The sequence below is a fragment of the Meriones unguiculatus genome (assembly GCF_030254825.1).
Source record: "Meriones unguiculatus strain TT.TT164.6M chromosome 13 unlocalized genomic scaffold, Bangor_MerUng_6.1 Chr13_unordered_Scaffold_28, whole genome shotgun sequence".
NCBI classification, from domain to species: Eukaryota; Metazoa; Chordata; class Mammalia; order Rodentia; family Muridae; genus Meriones; species Meriones unguiculatus.
The window spans coordinates 9589015-9606399 of NW_026843644.1; the positions used below are offsets into that span (position 1 = coordinate 9589015).

The 17385-nt window shown below is 37.9% G+C and overlaps 1 protein-coding gene across 1 annotated transcript; it reads right to left on the reverse strand.

Moving 5' to 3' along the window:
* Positions 1 to 16374: 16374 nt before the first annotated feature.
* Positions 16375 to 16824, reverse strand: LOC110542396 (zinc finger protein 120-like; the record flags this gene model as incomplete). Its single annotated transcript, XM_060375947.1, has 1 exon — positions 16375 to 16824. A coding segment is annotated over one exon (450 nt), but the record flags the coding sequence as incomplete, so codon positions are not given.
* Between the last annotated feature and the right edge of the window lie 561 nt (positions 16825 to 17385).

A 17385-nucleotide genomic window follows, 5' to 3' on the forward strand; every position in this document is an offset into this window, starting at 1 on the left:
TATGGATCAGTAAGAATACAGCAAAAATGGTCATCCTACCAAAAGAAATCTAGAGATTAATGCAAATCCCATCAAAATAACAACACAATGCCTTACAGACCTTGAAATAAAAATTCTCAACATCAAATTAAAAGAGAATAGTTAAAACAACCCAGTACAATAAAGAACTTTTGAACTTATCTCCATCCTTGATCTAAAGCTATACTATAGAGCAATAGTAATAATAATGGCATAGTAACAGAGAAACAGACTTGTGGGTCAATGGAATTGAATCAAATACCCAGAAATAAACACACACACCTACAGACAGGCAGGAATAAGGCCAGAAATTTATACGCTGAACCCCCACAGTGTGTCCTTCTCCCCATCAAGCTACTTAAGACCTCCATCCCCCGGTACTACAGCAGAGAATCTCCACTTCCACTCTCAAAAGACTAACATATCAGTGTTCTGTTTGAGAGAAAAATCCTGCTTTTAGAAATGTTCTTTAATGTTCTCTTTTAAGTCCATGTCAACTGCATCAGTCCTGATCTAACAGACACTACAACATGGACTGAGAAAAGCAGAGAATCATTGGTTCCTATTTTAAAAGTCTTCATTCAACTAAGCATTTAAATGCAAAAAAATAAATGGGTAGAGTTCTAGATGTATAAAATCTAACAACATTAAATCAAGATGAAATAATTAAAACACACATAACAACCAAGATAGAACTGGTAATTTAAAAATCTCTCAATTAAAAGAAAAAAAAAAGAAAAGAAAAGCCTAGGTCTAGAGATTCAGCATGAATTCTACAAGAGTCTCAAAGAACTCATTGCAATACTCCTCAAAGTATTCCACATAAGGGAAAAGGAAGAAACACTTCCATATTTGTGTTATGACACCAGCAGCTTTATCTTGATTACAAAAAATCAACTTCTGAAAATTAATAACACAACCTAATATTGTTTTAACTAATTAATAACTCATGTTATAAAGAACTTCTATACAGGTACTCAGTTATCCGTACAAGAGAAATAGTCACTTACCTAATACATTATGACTGGAAGCCACAATTACAGATTATGTCATTATTAATGTCAAATATTACTGATTCCCATAATAATTATATAGTATACAAACATTCACATTTTATCTTTTATTTCCTTATCATTGACTGAATGAAAAGTTCAATTTACTTGCTCAACAATCATCTTGATATCCTATTTGAAGGTGATTTCCAAGTGTAAACGGGTCCTAGTTTATATCTTGTTGGTTTAGAACCCACACATTACACTTATCACTAACACATTGAGATACGACCCAGGCTCATGAGCACTGTCTGTGTTCTAAAATTTAATGATGGGAGCACAGTTTTTATTTCACCTTCATCTAACCTTACTAATACTCAATAATCTGTGAAAGCAATTAGTTTTCAGTTACTGCTGACTCTAGGACAGGCAATTTATTGTCCACAAAAGGATCTTCTTATGGTCTTTTGTCATATAGATTGTATTTTAGGTGAAATGGTTGCTTTGGATATGATGCCCTACTCTATGTCTTATGGCATTGGATATATTACATGAAATCATAAAAGTTTTTTATTGAACTTGCTATATTTTTACACTATGTATACATATAACTTAGAGAATTTCATCTCACACTAGGAAAACATTTGTTGAAAGACATTCAAAAGTAATGTCTTCTGAGTGCTTTCAGTCCCCAAATCATGTAAGATACAGATATATACACATACACTTTTACAGAATCTTTTTCCATTTTAATTTCTACTTTCAACTATAAGATGAAAACGTTTTATTGGCTTGACGACAGTGAATTACTTACCAATAATATAAGATCCTGATGCTTCCCTTGCTTATGAGTGAGGCTTACCTGGCATGGTAGAAGCCAGTCCATGTTTCTGTCTTCTTTAGGTCCCATTACAATTTTGCTCAAAAGTGTTTTATGGAGGGCACGGGCCACTGCATACACTGCATTCCATATGGAGTAGCTGGGCTCAGAAATGGTCACCACATCATTTTCTTCTGGTTTAATCTCTATAGAAATTGGGTATGGGTCATGATTTTCACATAGCAAAGCAGGAGATGAGCAATCAAACCTGTCAATCCAGAATTTATGGAAGTAAAAATCTCCTGGGTACTGGGAGGCTGTAGAAGACTAGAGATAGCTCATTAAGCCAGGGATAGCTCTTGTTTTCGAATATGAGAAGCTTTGTCTGAAAAAGTTCATCAGGTCATTCCTATTTGATAGGGACGCAAAATAAAATGTGTTGGTTTGCCATGTTCTACACCTTCCTTCTGGTTGAAAATAATTTACCATGTGGAAAAACTTCAGTTACTTATATGACTACAGAATACCTGCACATTTACCTGTGTATGTTGGTTCAAATTCAGCAAATAAACAGCAAATAGTACCCAAGTTTCAATTAGCTGGCTGTTTTTCTGCACAACCACACAGATCTTTCTTCCTTCCTTCCTTCCTTCCTTCCTTCCTTCCTTCCTTCCTTCCTTCCTTCCTTCCTTCCTTCCTTCCTTCCTTCTTTCTTTCTTTCTTTCTTTCTTTCTTTCTTTCTTTCCTGCAGAGAGCAGAGACTTCAGGCTTAGAGGAACCGAGGATGCCCTACCATCTCCCTGGCCCCCGCCACAGGGCTGTAAACAGCAAACCCCCTACTCACAGACAGACCTTTATCCCTTCGTTTCTCACTTCGGAGCTCTTGCTGGTCACGGAAGTCCCAAGAGTCCCAAGATGAAACGTGGCAGAGACTCACCAGTGCGAGAACTACAAACATGGCTTCGGAACAAGGACTTCTGGGATTGTATACTAGAACTACAAAAATGGCGTCCAGGCGGCGCGATGCATACTGGGATTGTTTGTAGTCACGATCCTGCGTCTCTCCCTCTCTGTTTTCTGGACCATGGCCCAGGAGTCGCCTACAAATCCCACTGCGTGCTGTTGCCAGCATCATATGCATGTGTTCTTAGATTACCACCTGTTGGCTTGGCGAGGAGCGTGGAAGTAGGCGCGGGAAACCTCTTTGTCCTCAGACCCCACACAGCCTTTTCCCTGCTCTCCATGTCTGTAAATCTCTCTGCCATGCCATACTGTCCTACGGATCAGAAGTTTTGTGACGCCATCGCCCCGCCCCTTGTCCACGAAGACAGTAGCTGCTCCTGCTACTACAGTAAAAAGTCCTGTCCCAGGAAGCTGGTCCTTGGGTCTCTGCACCTTTGATTATGTCACTGGGAGTCAAACACCGACAATAAATCTTTTTTTTTTTTTTACATGAATACCCCTCTGCCTACTTTTGGAGGGGGACTTTTTAAAAATTTTTTATTAATTACACTATTTGTACCCGCCTGCGGGACTAGTAATTCGTGGGGTCTTCGAAGAGGGCCAAGCCTGAGAGAGAAGAATGGGACCAAGCAGTTTTCCTTGTCAAAGTCCCGTTTATTGTGGGGCAAGGCTTTTGCTTTTAAGCTCAAAGAATAAGGAAGTAAAAAATTGGAGGGAGAAGGACGGGAGGCTATCTCGCGATTCCGGTCAGGTGGGGGAATCAGGTGGGGGAATCAGGTGAGGGGTGGTTCCTGGTCTCAAGAAGCAATCTATCCAGGTGGTCAAGGCTAGTTGCAGCCTCCGGCGCCAGCATCTGTCGTGACTACATGCCTGGGATTCTTGGTCTCCGGCAACTATTCATTTTGTATCCCTCATGTAGCTCCCTCCGCCTTCCCCTCCCAATTCCTTCCTTCCTCCCCAAGTCCACTGATAAGGGAGGTCTTCTTTTCCTTCTTTCTGATCCTAGTCTATTAGGTCTCATCAGGAGTGGCTGCATTGTCTCCCTCTGTGGCTTCTCCTTTCAAAATGGAGTCACCCAAGCTAACTTAAACTCTTCAATCACATAAGTAGAAAAGTAACTAAGACACCATGCACACATGATATATACCCAAAGTTAAAATGTAAGATTCTGCTGGAGACATAAATATATTCTACTGCCAATCTGTGACTAGTGTTGCCCTTCTGTATCGCCTGTTTTGACTGGAGTATGTTTTCACAAACTCCACAGGAAAATGAGTGTCACAAATTACAGGCTAAAATTCGGGCCTGGAGGGATGACTCAGCAGTTAAGAGGACTTGTCCTGCCAGTGAACTGAATTTAGCTTCCAGCATTCACAGTGGGCTACACCCAATGGTCTGTAACACTAGATCCAAGTGATCTGACACCCTCTTCTGGCCTTCGTGAGGACCCACATTCCTCTGTAAACACAGACACAGAGAGAGAGAGAGAGAGAGAGAGAGAGAGGAAAGTGAGGGGAAAAAGGCTAGGTTTTGTGTGTGTGTGTGTGTGTGTGTGTGTGACAGTATCTCCCATCTGTATTGTCTTTTAAAATCACATATAAACTAAAATGACCTTGATCCAATCATCTTGCCTCTAACTCCTGGGTGCTTGGATTCAAGGTGTGCAGCACCACACCTCAGTTCAAGCATTGGTGAAGATGGGACTCAGATTTTCTTGTGGTTGCTAAGCATTTGGTCAGCTGAACCATGTCTCCACCCCATGACTTGAACCTTTTGTTTCTCCATGCACTGTGCCTACTGGGAGAATTTTAGGAGGACGTGCTGATCTAATTGGATATCAGTGGGAGTATTTGAGGGTTTGGTGGGACTGTGCTGACTGCTGGTTTCTTCACCTCCAGCCCTCCATCTTCCTGCCACTTGAAATGTTTCCTCCATGAATTCCATGACAGGTAGAGTTGCCCAGTTGGGAGAGCCTTGTTTAGCTACAGAGAAATGAAGTTGAAAAGAACAGAAAGTAGCTTTAAGGAATCTCCATCATTGGCTGGGGGATAGTCTGCCCTTCCTCAACAGTGCTTTGTGTATTTGTGTGTAATTATATTTTATTGCATACAGTTTTTCATAATGAATAAATACACCAACTATTGTAATTTCTTTTATAATTGTAAATTTATAATTTACAATTTATTCACTTGTATCCCAACTGTAGCCCCACCCTCTTCCCCTCCCATTCCCATACTCCCTCCCTCATCTCCTTCCAGGCTCCTTCCCAAGTCCACTGATAGTGGAGGACCTCCTCCCCTTCCATATGACCCTAACCTATCAGGTCTCATCAGGACTGTCATTCATAGTCTTCCTCTGTGGCATGGTAAGGTTGCTCCCCCCTCAGGGGGAGGTGATCAAAGAGCCATCCACTGAGTTCATGTCAGAAACAAAATCTGGAAAAAAACCCAGTTGTCCCTCAACTGAGGAATGGATACAGAATTTATGGTACATTTATACTACTTGGCAGTTAAAAACAAGAAAAATGTGAAATTTGTAGGCAAATAGTGGGAACTAGTGAAGATCATCTTGATTGAGCTATCCCAGAAGCACAAAGACACATGGTGTATATACTCACTTTTAAGTGGATATTAGACTTATAAGATAATCATACTGAAATATGTACACCTAAAGAAGCTAAGCAAGAAGGAGAACCCTGGGTAAGATGCTCAATCTTCATTCAGAAAGGTAAAGGAGATAGACATTGGAAGAAAGTGAAAATAAGGAACAAGACAGGAGCCTCCTACAGAGGGCATCTGAAAGACTCTATTCAGCAGGGTATCAAAGTGGATGCTGAGACTCATAGCCAATCTTTGGGCAGAGTGCCGGGAATCTTATGAAAAAAGGGACTACAAAGAGACCAACTGTACTAATAAATCTGGGCCTAGGGATCTTTTATGAGACTGACACTCCTCATCAGCTGTTTACAGAGGTGGGTGCCATTCTGGTTTCATTTTGTTGTTGTGATGATGAAACTTTCTGCCCAGAAGCAACTGGCAGAGAAAAGGATTAGACTTAACACTTCCAGGTCACAATCCATCAATGAGGGAGGTCATGATGGGACCACAGAGGAACAACTCTGCTTTCTGGCTTGCTCTCTAGCTTCCTTGCTCACAGGCTCACACTGAGCTAGCCTTCTTACACTGCCCAAAACTTCTGGAGTTGAAATTGTGCCACCTGAAATGGGCTGGGTTCTCCTTAATCAGTGAATAACCAAGACAATTTCCCATAGATATGTCCTAAGGTCAAACTAATCTAGACAATTCCTCAGTCAAAGCTTTCCTCTCAGATGAGCCTCCTAGGGCTCAAGGTGACAATTAAAATGGGTTTTAGAAGGTAAAAGCACATGGTGAAGGCACTGGCCGCCAATAGTTTCATCCAAAACAGATCTGTACAGCAAGACTATACGTTCCTTCAGTGAACCATCTGAAGAACTACAGTGAGATTAAGTTTCTGAAGAAACGTTGAGAAGGATATGGAGCCTGGCAGTGGGGGCACACACCTTTGATCCCAGCACTTGGAAAACAGAGGCATGTGGATGTCTAAGTTTGAGGCCAGCCTGGTCTATAGAGGCATTCCAGGACAGCCAGGGCTACACAGAGAAACCATGTCTTTAAAAAAAAAATAAAAAGAAAGAGATAGATAGGGAGGGAGAGAGGGAGACAGAGACACATTATCATGTATATACTACAGATCAAAGTACGCACATATGGTGGAACCAACAATTGCAGTCTAACCATAAGGGAGGTGGCAGATGACCCTCCTTCTTGTGACACTGGCCAGTGCTGCAGCTCCCAGCCACGGGATCATAAAGGAAAGCCAATCATGCAACATGGAATTTGGCCATGCTGAGCTATCAAAGCTAGTCCATTAGGTGTGAAGATGGTCAGTTAGTAATTATCAGGTTACTGCAATTCAGAAATGGCCACTGTTAAATGATAAAGGATGTCCTAGGCCCTAGTGGGCAGTGGTATTCCCGAGGCAGGGTATTCTGAGCAGTATAAGAGATAATCACTTGGGGGCTGCAGAGATGGTTCAGTAGTTAAGAGCACCAGCTGCTCTTCCAGAAGTCCTGAGTTCATTTCCCAGCACCCACAAAGGCAGCTTACAACTATCTACACTGGCATCTGAGGCTCTCTTCTGGGATGTGATAGAGCACTCAAATGATTTTTTGTTTGTTTGCAAGAGTAAGATCCAAAACACCTTACATACATACATATAGGTGGATGGAGCAAACTCCAAAGACCAAGCACCAAACCACCTTACCTACATATACATATATCATGATGGATGGAACAAACACAAAAGAGCAAGTTCTATCCCAACCTTACATATATACATATACATACATCTTTGTGGATGAAACAAACTCCAAAGAGTGAGGTCCAAACCATCTTACATACATACACCTTGGTGGATGGAACAAGACTCAGAGTGCCAGTTCAGACCACACTTTCACTCTTTTCCCCACACCTTATCTATCCTATTAAGATCTTTCAAGCAATACTAAACACACAATATGCTTACACTCTATTTTTCTTTCAGTGAATGAGTACAATGAATATATGTCTCCAATACCTTCATATAATCAAATGTTTTACATATTACAGATGAAAAACAAGTTTTTTTCTAAGAACTGATACACACTTGTAAGTAAGCAACTTGTGATCAATTAACAAGATGAACAAGAAATGTAACTTCTCAGCCAGGTTTTCTTTATTGCCAAGCTGAAATTTGGGGTAACTAAGAATCAATTCTAATAAAAAATAATCTTACACAAGTCTTAAAAGTATCACAAATTAAATTTTTATATATAAAAAAAATCAGCCACCTCTACTTTAAATCTTGAAGGGGTGTGTACCTGCTCATTAATAACTTTTATTAAATTATATCAAGAAGCTGAGGGCAAAAACAAATATTAGGAAATCAATTGCTCTCTCAGTTACATGCCCAGCTGGAGAGTGTCCAGTCAATAAGTGCTACCTGGGGCTTTTGTTTCTGCTCATTAACCTTAAAACGTCCCTGGCTTTACTATTAAGTGTACTTTTCTTAACTTCACATGGTCTTCTAAAATTATTTACATCAGAGCCATTAAAAACATCTTATCTGACCTTGCTAAACCACCTACAAGTTGAAATGGGGAAGGGAGGTTAGCCCAGACACCCTGGGCAGAAAAATTCAGGGTAGAGAGTGGGGGATGTCATCCAAGAGAACCATATTACATATTACACTTTGTAAGGACTGAGGGATATCTGGGAGAAAATTGGCAGCTAATACAGTTTTAATATGTTAAATAAGCACCTCTCCCATTTGTCCCAGGTTTGAAACCTACATCTCAGGAAATACAAACTTTAGATAGCAGCATTGTTTCTATTGAGTAATGATTATCAAATGAGCCCACAAGGAAGAGAAAGGTAGCAAAGAAGATTCTATTTTTTTCTTTATATCGTCTATCTTTTCTGTGAGGGAGGGCAGTTACACAGGCTGTATGCAAATTTCTGCTCTTCTTTCTTCTCCATCCACCACTATGCTTGGCTCAAAATATTCTGTACCCTGAAGCATGCCTGCAACATTACTGTGAAATGAACATTAGGTGTAACACATTTCACAGAGTCCCACCCCCAAGTCACTGGTTGATTGGGCATCTCACGTCCAGAAAAATCTGAAATATGAAATGCTATGATGTTTGAAACTTTTGATCCCAAGGTTTACAAGCATTACAGAGATAAGGTGGTTCTCCTCCTGCCTTGGAGGATGTTTCCCACAAACCAAGGAAGGCAGGAGGGAGAGAAGATTGGGTGTAAAACTTGGAAGGTGAGCAAGTATGACAGAGACTGGCCATTCTGGGAAACCCTGCAGAAAGCAAGTTCAATTTAACTTCCAGAAAATAAAAGCTATATGCTCCTTGTAATTGGGGTGCTCCAAGGATAGGTTGCATAATTATTTAAAATTAGTCACTTCTAAGATGCTTGATTTGCATTAAACAGCACACTCCTATCATAGAAACAAGAACACAGTACCTAATTATCCTTTAGGTGAAGGGAATGGAGTGTTAGATAGGATCTGTGTCCAAGGCCATGTATCAAATGTTGCTGTTGGCATCTTTTTCTAAACACACTCTACAGATATAGTTAGGCTCTGGTGGGGAGCGGGAGTCCTGCACCTTAATGTCCAGCTCAGAATGGCTTTCCAGATTGGGAGGGCTGCAACCTGAAAGAGCAGGGTACTTCCAACCAGAGAAGAGACATTCAGCCTCAAATTAGCATGTAAATAACAACTAACTGGAGATCTTTTGTTGGCAGAGCTCTTAAGCTTTTCACATTCAAACTCAGGTCCTCAAGAGCAACAAGGGCTCTTAACAAATAAATGAGCCATTGCTCTAGGGTAGCAAAGTTCACTTCCTACTGTGTATACCAGTCAGGTCACAAAACTCCTTTAACTTAACCCACAGGCAGTCTGAAATTATCTTCTGGCCTCCAGGGATACCAGCACTTACTGTGCACAATCTTCCACACAGTCCCCTACAAATATACTTAATTAAAAATAAAATAAACCTAAAATAAATCTTTAAAAATCAACCTATAAATGCTTTTTATTTTACTAGAGGCAGAGGAGCATGTAATTTGGTATGAAGCTGAATATTTCTGAGCTCCTTATTCTCCTCTTTCAAATGTTGATATTACAGGCATGTGCATCATAATCTTTAAACACGTTTCAAAAATACTATTTTTTAATGAATTAAAAAAATGAACAATCATACAGAAATATAATCTGTGTGGACATACAAGCTATATGTATACATATAGCATATATGTATACATATATGTATACATATGTGTGCTTGTGTTTAAGTGTATCATACATGTATGCACATAGAAACTTTTAAGTATATAGGATAATGTTGGTTGACTTCCTTCCTCCATTTATACAAACTCATAATTCAAAATAAAATAAAACAATAATGTTTGAATAAAATTAAGTCATATTGTTATGTAAAAAATAATCAGAATTATCTGGATGGTGGGCGGCTCTTGCCTTTAACCCCAGCACTCTAGAGACAGAGGCAGAAGATTCTCTGTGAGTTTGGGCTAGTCTGGCCTACAGAGCGAGTTCCAGGGTAACCAAGGCTAAAAGAAAAAAAAAGAAAAAACTCATCATAATTTAGCTGACTAAAAGATTTGAGAATTTTATGCAGCAGAAAATACCACACAAACTTACTTTTATGAGTGTTAATTACTTAATTTCTTTTTAATATCTTTGTGTTCTCATAAAACACTGCGTGTTGTTTCTGATAAACAAAACACTGGTGGTTTGGGAACTGGCTCTCAGCTTCTGAACAAAGAACAGATGGACCCTGAGACCATAGGTACCATTTCTCTAGAAAGAGAGCAAGGGAGTAGGCTAGTTCAAGTTCAAGACCTGAACTCTAGGCCAGGCACTTGGTCTCACTGTGGGAGGTGGAAATGAGGTTTTCATCAGGTATTATAGTTGTCTTTTTTAAATGAAGCTTTCACCTCATTAACACCTCTCACCATCAATGGTATCAAGTCCCTAATGAAAAGGCACAGGTTAACAGAATTGACAGAAAAAAAGGATCCATATTTCTGCTGCATACAAGAAACACACCATAGCACTAAAGATTTGTTCCTAAGGCAGAATAGATGGCTCAGCACCTAAGAGCACTAACTGCAGAACCACATGGCCTATGCAAGAACTGTCTGTAACTACAATCATGCGGGAACAGACATTCTCTCTGGCCTCCACTGATACAGAGCATGAATATGGTATACACACTGGCATAACATAACATATGCACCTAAATTAAATCACTTTTAATTTTTAAACAAAAAAATAAGATATATGTGAAGAAAATGTTTTACACCAGAGAATCACATGTTCATGGTCTTTTTTCTCCATTTTCATTTGTCTTGTCCTCTAGGAGGCCAGAAGATTACATCTGATATCCTGTACTTAGAAACACAGGTAGTTCTGAGCCATTTGATGTGAGTGCTAGGAATTATACTGGGTTTACAAAGGAGCAGTACCACTAACCGTCTAGTTCCCAGTGGTGCCATTAAAATACAGAGGATGATGATGCTGCATTACCCCACCTGTGTCCTAGCACTTGAAGGTGATGGTGTCCCTTATAAATGTTTGGAGAAGGAATCAATGGGTTCTTACTGCTGTATGAATGGACTTTACACATTGGTTCTTATTTTCATAGTAACCACAGTTTTTTTGATGTGAGTAATTGTAACACAAGGATTTGTGGAAAGCCATCAATTATATTGGAAAAAAAGACCCATAATTTGAGATCTAGTCTAACTTTTGGAATCATTTGGAGACAGGATATGTCCACATAGCCCTGGCTGTTTTAGAACTCAATTTGTGAAGCAGGGCATGGTGGCACACACATGTAATGCCAGCACTCAGGGAGAAAGAGACAGGCTGATCTCTATAAATTTAAGATCAGCCTGGTCTACAAAGTGAGTCCAGGACAGCGAAGGATACATAAGCAAATTATTCCTTAAAAACAAACCAACAAGCTATTGCTTTGAATTCTTTTGAACCATCCAAAGAATTCACTCTGTGGACCACACTGGCCTCAACTTCAGAGACAGGGACGTGCCACTGACTCCCAGGTCTATGATGACAGGCACCACCCCTGAGCCACAGCTGAAATGTTTTTAAAATAATCTTCTTAAAACAAGGAATGAAATGATAAAATAAGATGTATAAAGGAACCATTATTCTTTTAATAAAGAGTAATAATTCTTCAAATTCTACAGTTATTTATACTTAAAAAAATATTTCTGATGTTGTCTACAAGTGAGTTCTTTGCTTTGTTAATTTCATCCATTTAAAAGTGTTTGAGTGTATGTATACAACTATTCCACAGTGTGTATGTTCCAGTGAGAGGACAATTTATTGCTATTTCTAATCTACATCCTATATTTGAGTTTTCAACATGGAACCCAAAGAGTCTTTTGGTCAGTGAACACAAGGGCCATTATTTAGGTTGAAAAATTATTTATGTGCTAGTTTGTGTTTGCATACACAGCAACCCAAGTATAACAATATTACAAAAGTCTGTGGTTGTGATAAAAGCTACCCAGAGATTGAGCTCAAATCATCAGGGTTAGCAACAACGAACTTTACCCACTGATACAATTCTGTGACATTCACTTGTAGTTCTGAGAAAGTGTTATGAACAAGTCTTTATTCCTAAAAATAAACTAACACATTCCACAACACAAAAGCAGTAAATCATTTATACTTTCAAATAGCACTTATTATCCAAATCATATCATTTTCTTACATCCTAAGATGACAACTTGTTTATAACATGAATAGAGGACAATGTTGTCTTGATGTACTGTTTCAAGTAAGTTTATTTGAGTATCAATGAGCTCAGTGGGGGAATGTTTGTGGTATGTAAAACTGGCAACATAACCTTGAACATCATATCACAATGATGAAAATAAACCTCAAAAAGCATCACACAATATTCATATATCTTTCATTGCCCAAGATCCCACAGTTACATTACACACACACAAAATTCTTTTTTGAAATGAATCTCATTGCTGTTAAATTATCTAACACCTCTAGACAATTCTCTTAGAAGGCAGTTTTTCAATATGATGTGACATATAGCAAATATGGGAACATGAAGAAGCATGGAACTTCAAACAATATATACATACATAACCAAATTAATTAATTACTAACATTCAAGCAAGGCTGAAAACATCTTAAAGAAATTTGTGAAAATATAAAAAAGTGGAATGCCTTCTCAGAGACCCTTTCTTAAAAACTATGATCACACACTGCCTGATAGAAATAAGCAATGGACCACATAGATGATGGAGATTTCCTTCTATACATTGCAGCAGAAAAATATCTATCACCAATTGGAAATGCAGTAAAAGATGAACAGCCACCACAGAAAGAATATCAGAACAACTTAATAAACTTCTGTGAATGCATTTGCTACACACACAACAAACTTCAATATTTGCTCCAATGTTTCAGTTCAGACCACAACCACAATTGGTGAGCTCCTCCATTACATTTAAGTGAACACAGTAAATAATTTACTTGCTCCAAGGTTACGATAAACAGATTTTAAAGTTTCTTTTCTTGAAATTGAATACATTTGTTATGTCCAAAGAAATCAAATCTTATATACAAATAGGGTTGCTCTCTTCTATGAATTCTTTTCTACTTCTTCACCTCAAGATGATATATCAAGATTTAAGATATTTACAGTACTAGAGAAATGGCTTTGCAGTTGAGTTCATTCCCAGGACCTAGGTCAGGTTTTTCACAACTGTCTATAATTCTTGGTACAAGAAGATCAAAGGGTCCATTTTTCATGGAAACTAGAATGGACAGGCACAGAAACATGGAAAGACACACTGATATCACATAATGTGAATTAAAACAAATCTTAAGCTAATATATGTTTACTCAAGAATGTTTTACTTGTATAAGCATTCATGCAGATGTTGAGGCATCTACAGGCTTATCTACAGAGTTTTTCTGCATCATGAATTCCCTCATGTAAAAGAAATCAAACAAGTATGATTGAAGTCAGAGAAATGAATCCTTCTCAGTTGGTGGTATCATTTGTGAAGGTTTAGGAAATGCAGCACTCTTGGAGGAAGTATGTTACTTGGGGTGGGCTTGATAATTTTCAACTGCATAACATCTGTAGTTCCCACTCTGCTTCATGCTTCTGGTTGAGGATGTGAGTTCCAAGTTTGATATGTTATCTGCTATGTGTGACAATTGTGATGCCCATTTCATAGAGATCCCAACTCACTCTGCAACCATAAGGCAAAGCAAACACATTTGGAAGATTGACACAGACATTGTGTATTGTCACAAAAAAGGCAGTAATACACACACATAAATTTTACAAGTGGATGATTTATTTCATGTAATTAAAGAGCCTTTTGAAATCTAAAATTTATAGGCCTTTTGTCCATATATGCTTTCAACTGGAAACAAAATAAGGATGGATATCATAATTCATGAATACATTGTTGACACTTGTTAGAATTTTTCTCCCAAATAATTTCGTGTAACTGAATACAAGTTGGTGGGTCAAAGATCTTGCAAATTTTTCTCCTAATAGATTTTCTTCAGAATGAGTTCTTTCAGGTTTTCAAGGACTACTGTGATACACAATGGCTTTGTGAGATGTAGCTCACAGACCAAAGCTTTTACTCTTTTAAATGGTACCATGAAGCAGAAAACATTACCATACTCTGATTACATTCATGAAGTTTTTTTTTTGTTTTTTTTGTAACATGACTTTTTCTCATGATTTCAAAGACAACTCCATGAAAAGGATTTATTCCATTGCTTATTCATAGGGTTTCACTGCAGTATGTGTTCTTTTATGTATTTGGAGATAAATGCATTAAGGCTTTATCACATTGAATACATGTGTAAGGTTTTTCTCTACTATCTGTTCATTTGTATACTTGAAGATGACTTTGACATGCAAAACTTGTAAAAGCAAATTGTATGTGGGAACATGTAAAAGCAATTTGCATAAGTATTTCCTTTAAGATACCAGCCTCCATTGATTTATAGGGTGAGCATAAGTTTAAGTTCATAGTCCCTAGGAAATCTGTAGACTTCCCAATAGCTGACCAGCTTTCATCACTTAACTTTTGTTGCCCAAAACATGACTGTTACATACCATGGTTTCTGGTGCCCTAACAAAATGACTGACCCAAACCACAGATTCTCTTTCCTAAAACATAATACCGTTTCTTAACCACAAAAGAACAAATGTATATGATTGTTTTGACTGTAAAACCTACATTTTGCAACAGGTGACTTCCCCAATGACATAAAAAAAATTCCATATCCCTAAACCATAACTGATGGAAATAATTTAGTTTTAAAATGTTAAAGATGTTTATGATTTTCAAGCTTACAACCTCTGTAACTTTCTGACTCATTGGACAGGTAGGCATCACAGTTCAGCTCCCAAGAACATTATGTGGCCCTAATCAACCAGTAGTGCCTGGATGACAATAAAATTTTGTCATCTGTATTGACCTAGTGTTTGTGTTGTATTGGATTCAGTGGACAGAAGAACACAAAAGTCTTACCATATTAATTATATTCTCATATTTCTTCCTCCATTTTGAAACTTTTATGATAATGTAGAATATACATATGTGCAAAGGCCTCACATTTTAACAAATTCATAAAGTTTCTGTTTGTACAAATTCTTTCATGATGATGAAGATTATACAAATGTGGAATAGCTTCACCATGTAAATACACTCAGTATGTATTTTTTTTCCATAATGAACTCTTTCATGAAGTTAAAGATGATTGTGAAGAGAAGTTTTTATTAGGAGATGACTGTTGTAAAGGCTTTTACAACATGTGTAAAAGGTTTTACCATATACGGTACATTCATGAGGTTTCTCTCCAATGTGAGCTCTTTCATGTATTAGGAAATGACTGTTACATGCAAAGGCTTTAGCACACTGTTTATATAAATAAGGTTTTTCTCCAGTGTGTGCTCTTTCTTTTATTAGATGACTGTTACGTGCAAAGGCTTTAACACATTGATTACATCCATAAGTTTTCTCTCCAGTGTGAGTTGTTTTATGTATTAGGAGACTACTGTTACATTCAGTGGCTTTCCCACATTGGATACAATTATAAGGTTTCTCTCCAGTATGTGTTCTTTATGTCACAGGAGATTACTATTATGTTAAAATGCTTTATCACATTGGTTAAATTCATAAAGTTTCTCTCCAGTGTGCATTCTTCTATGTACATAGAGATTATTATGGCATGCAAAGGTTTTGACACATTGGTTGCATTCATAGGGTTTCTCTCCAGTAAGTGTTCTTGTTGAAGATGACTCTTACATGAAAAGCCTTTATGACATTGGTTATATTCACATGGATTTTCTGCAACATGGATTTTTTGGTATTAGGAGATGACTGTGTACAAAGGTGGTTCATTCACTGCTTACATTCATAGGGTTTTTCTCCAAGCTGTGTTCTTTTTGTCTTTAGAGACTACTCTGAAATGCATAGACTTCACCACATTGGATACATTCAAAAGATTTCTCTCCAGTGTGAGTTCTTTAATGTACTACCAGATGACTTTTGCATGCAAAGGCTTTCCCACATTGGCTACATTCATGAGGTTTCTCTCCAGTGTGAGTTCTTTTGTATATTTAGAGATTACTGTTACATGCATAGACTTTATTTAACACATTGCTTACATTTATAAGGTTAATCTCCAGTGTGAGTTCTTTTATGTTTTAGGAGATTTATGTTTTAGGAGATTACTGTTCAGTGAAAAGGCTTTACCACATTGGTTACAGTCATAAAGTTTCTCAACAGTGTGCATTCTTTTATGTAATAGACTACTGTGACATGCAAAGGCTCTACCATATTGGTTACATTCATAAGGTTTCTCTCCAGTGTGATTTATTTTATGTAGCAGGAGAATATTTTCATATGCAAAGGCTTTACCACAGTGGTGACATTCCTAAGGTTTCTCTCCAGTGTGAGTTTTTTTATGACTTAGGAGATGACTATTACTTGCAAAGGCTTTACCACATTGGTTACATTCATACGGTTCCTCTCCAGTGTGAGTTCTTTCATGCATTAGGAGATTAATGTTACGTACAAAGGCTTTACCACATTTGTCACATTCATAAGGTTTCTGTCCAGTGTGAGTTCTTTTATGTCTTAGGAGGTGATGGTTACATACAAAGGCTTTACCACATTGGTTACATTCATAAGGTTTCTCTCCAGTGTGAGTTCTTTCATGAATCAGGAGACTACTCTTATGTGCAAATGCTTTACCACATTGGGTACATTCATAAGGTTTTTCTCCCGTATGAGTTCTTTCATGTATTAGGAGATTAATGTTACGTGCAAAGGCTTTACCACATTGGTTACATTCATAAGGTTTCTCTCCAGTGTGAGTTCCTTTATGTTTTAGGAGATCACTGTTAGATGAAAAGGCTTTAACACATTGGTTACATTCATGAGGTTTATCTCCTGTATGTGCCCTTTTATACCTTAGGAGTAGACTGTTATGTGCAAAGGTGTTATCATATTGGTTCCATTCATAGTGATCCTCACCAATATGCATACTTTTATACGTGTGGGTACTCCTACGATATGAAAAGACTTTATCATATTGAGTATCTTCAGGGGGGTTGTCTCCACTATGATTGTTTCCATACCTGCAAAGATAATTGGCACATATGAAATCTTTATCACATTCATTATACTAATGAATTTTTTGTGCATGTCACTTAATTTTACAATTTGGTGTAAATATAAAGAGGAATTACATCTTGAGTTTTCATCATTATTTCTACATTTACGGTGTTCTTCTCTGCGGATTGTTTTGCATATTTGAAAATACCTGTGATGGTAAAAACATTGGTTATCTGGCTCACATTTATACCCTACTTTCTTCTATAACATGTTTTACCACAGATTTGTAGAAAACTGCAAGACTACAGAGCTTTACCACAGTGACTGG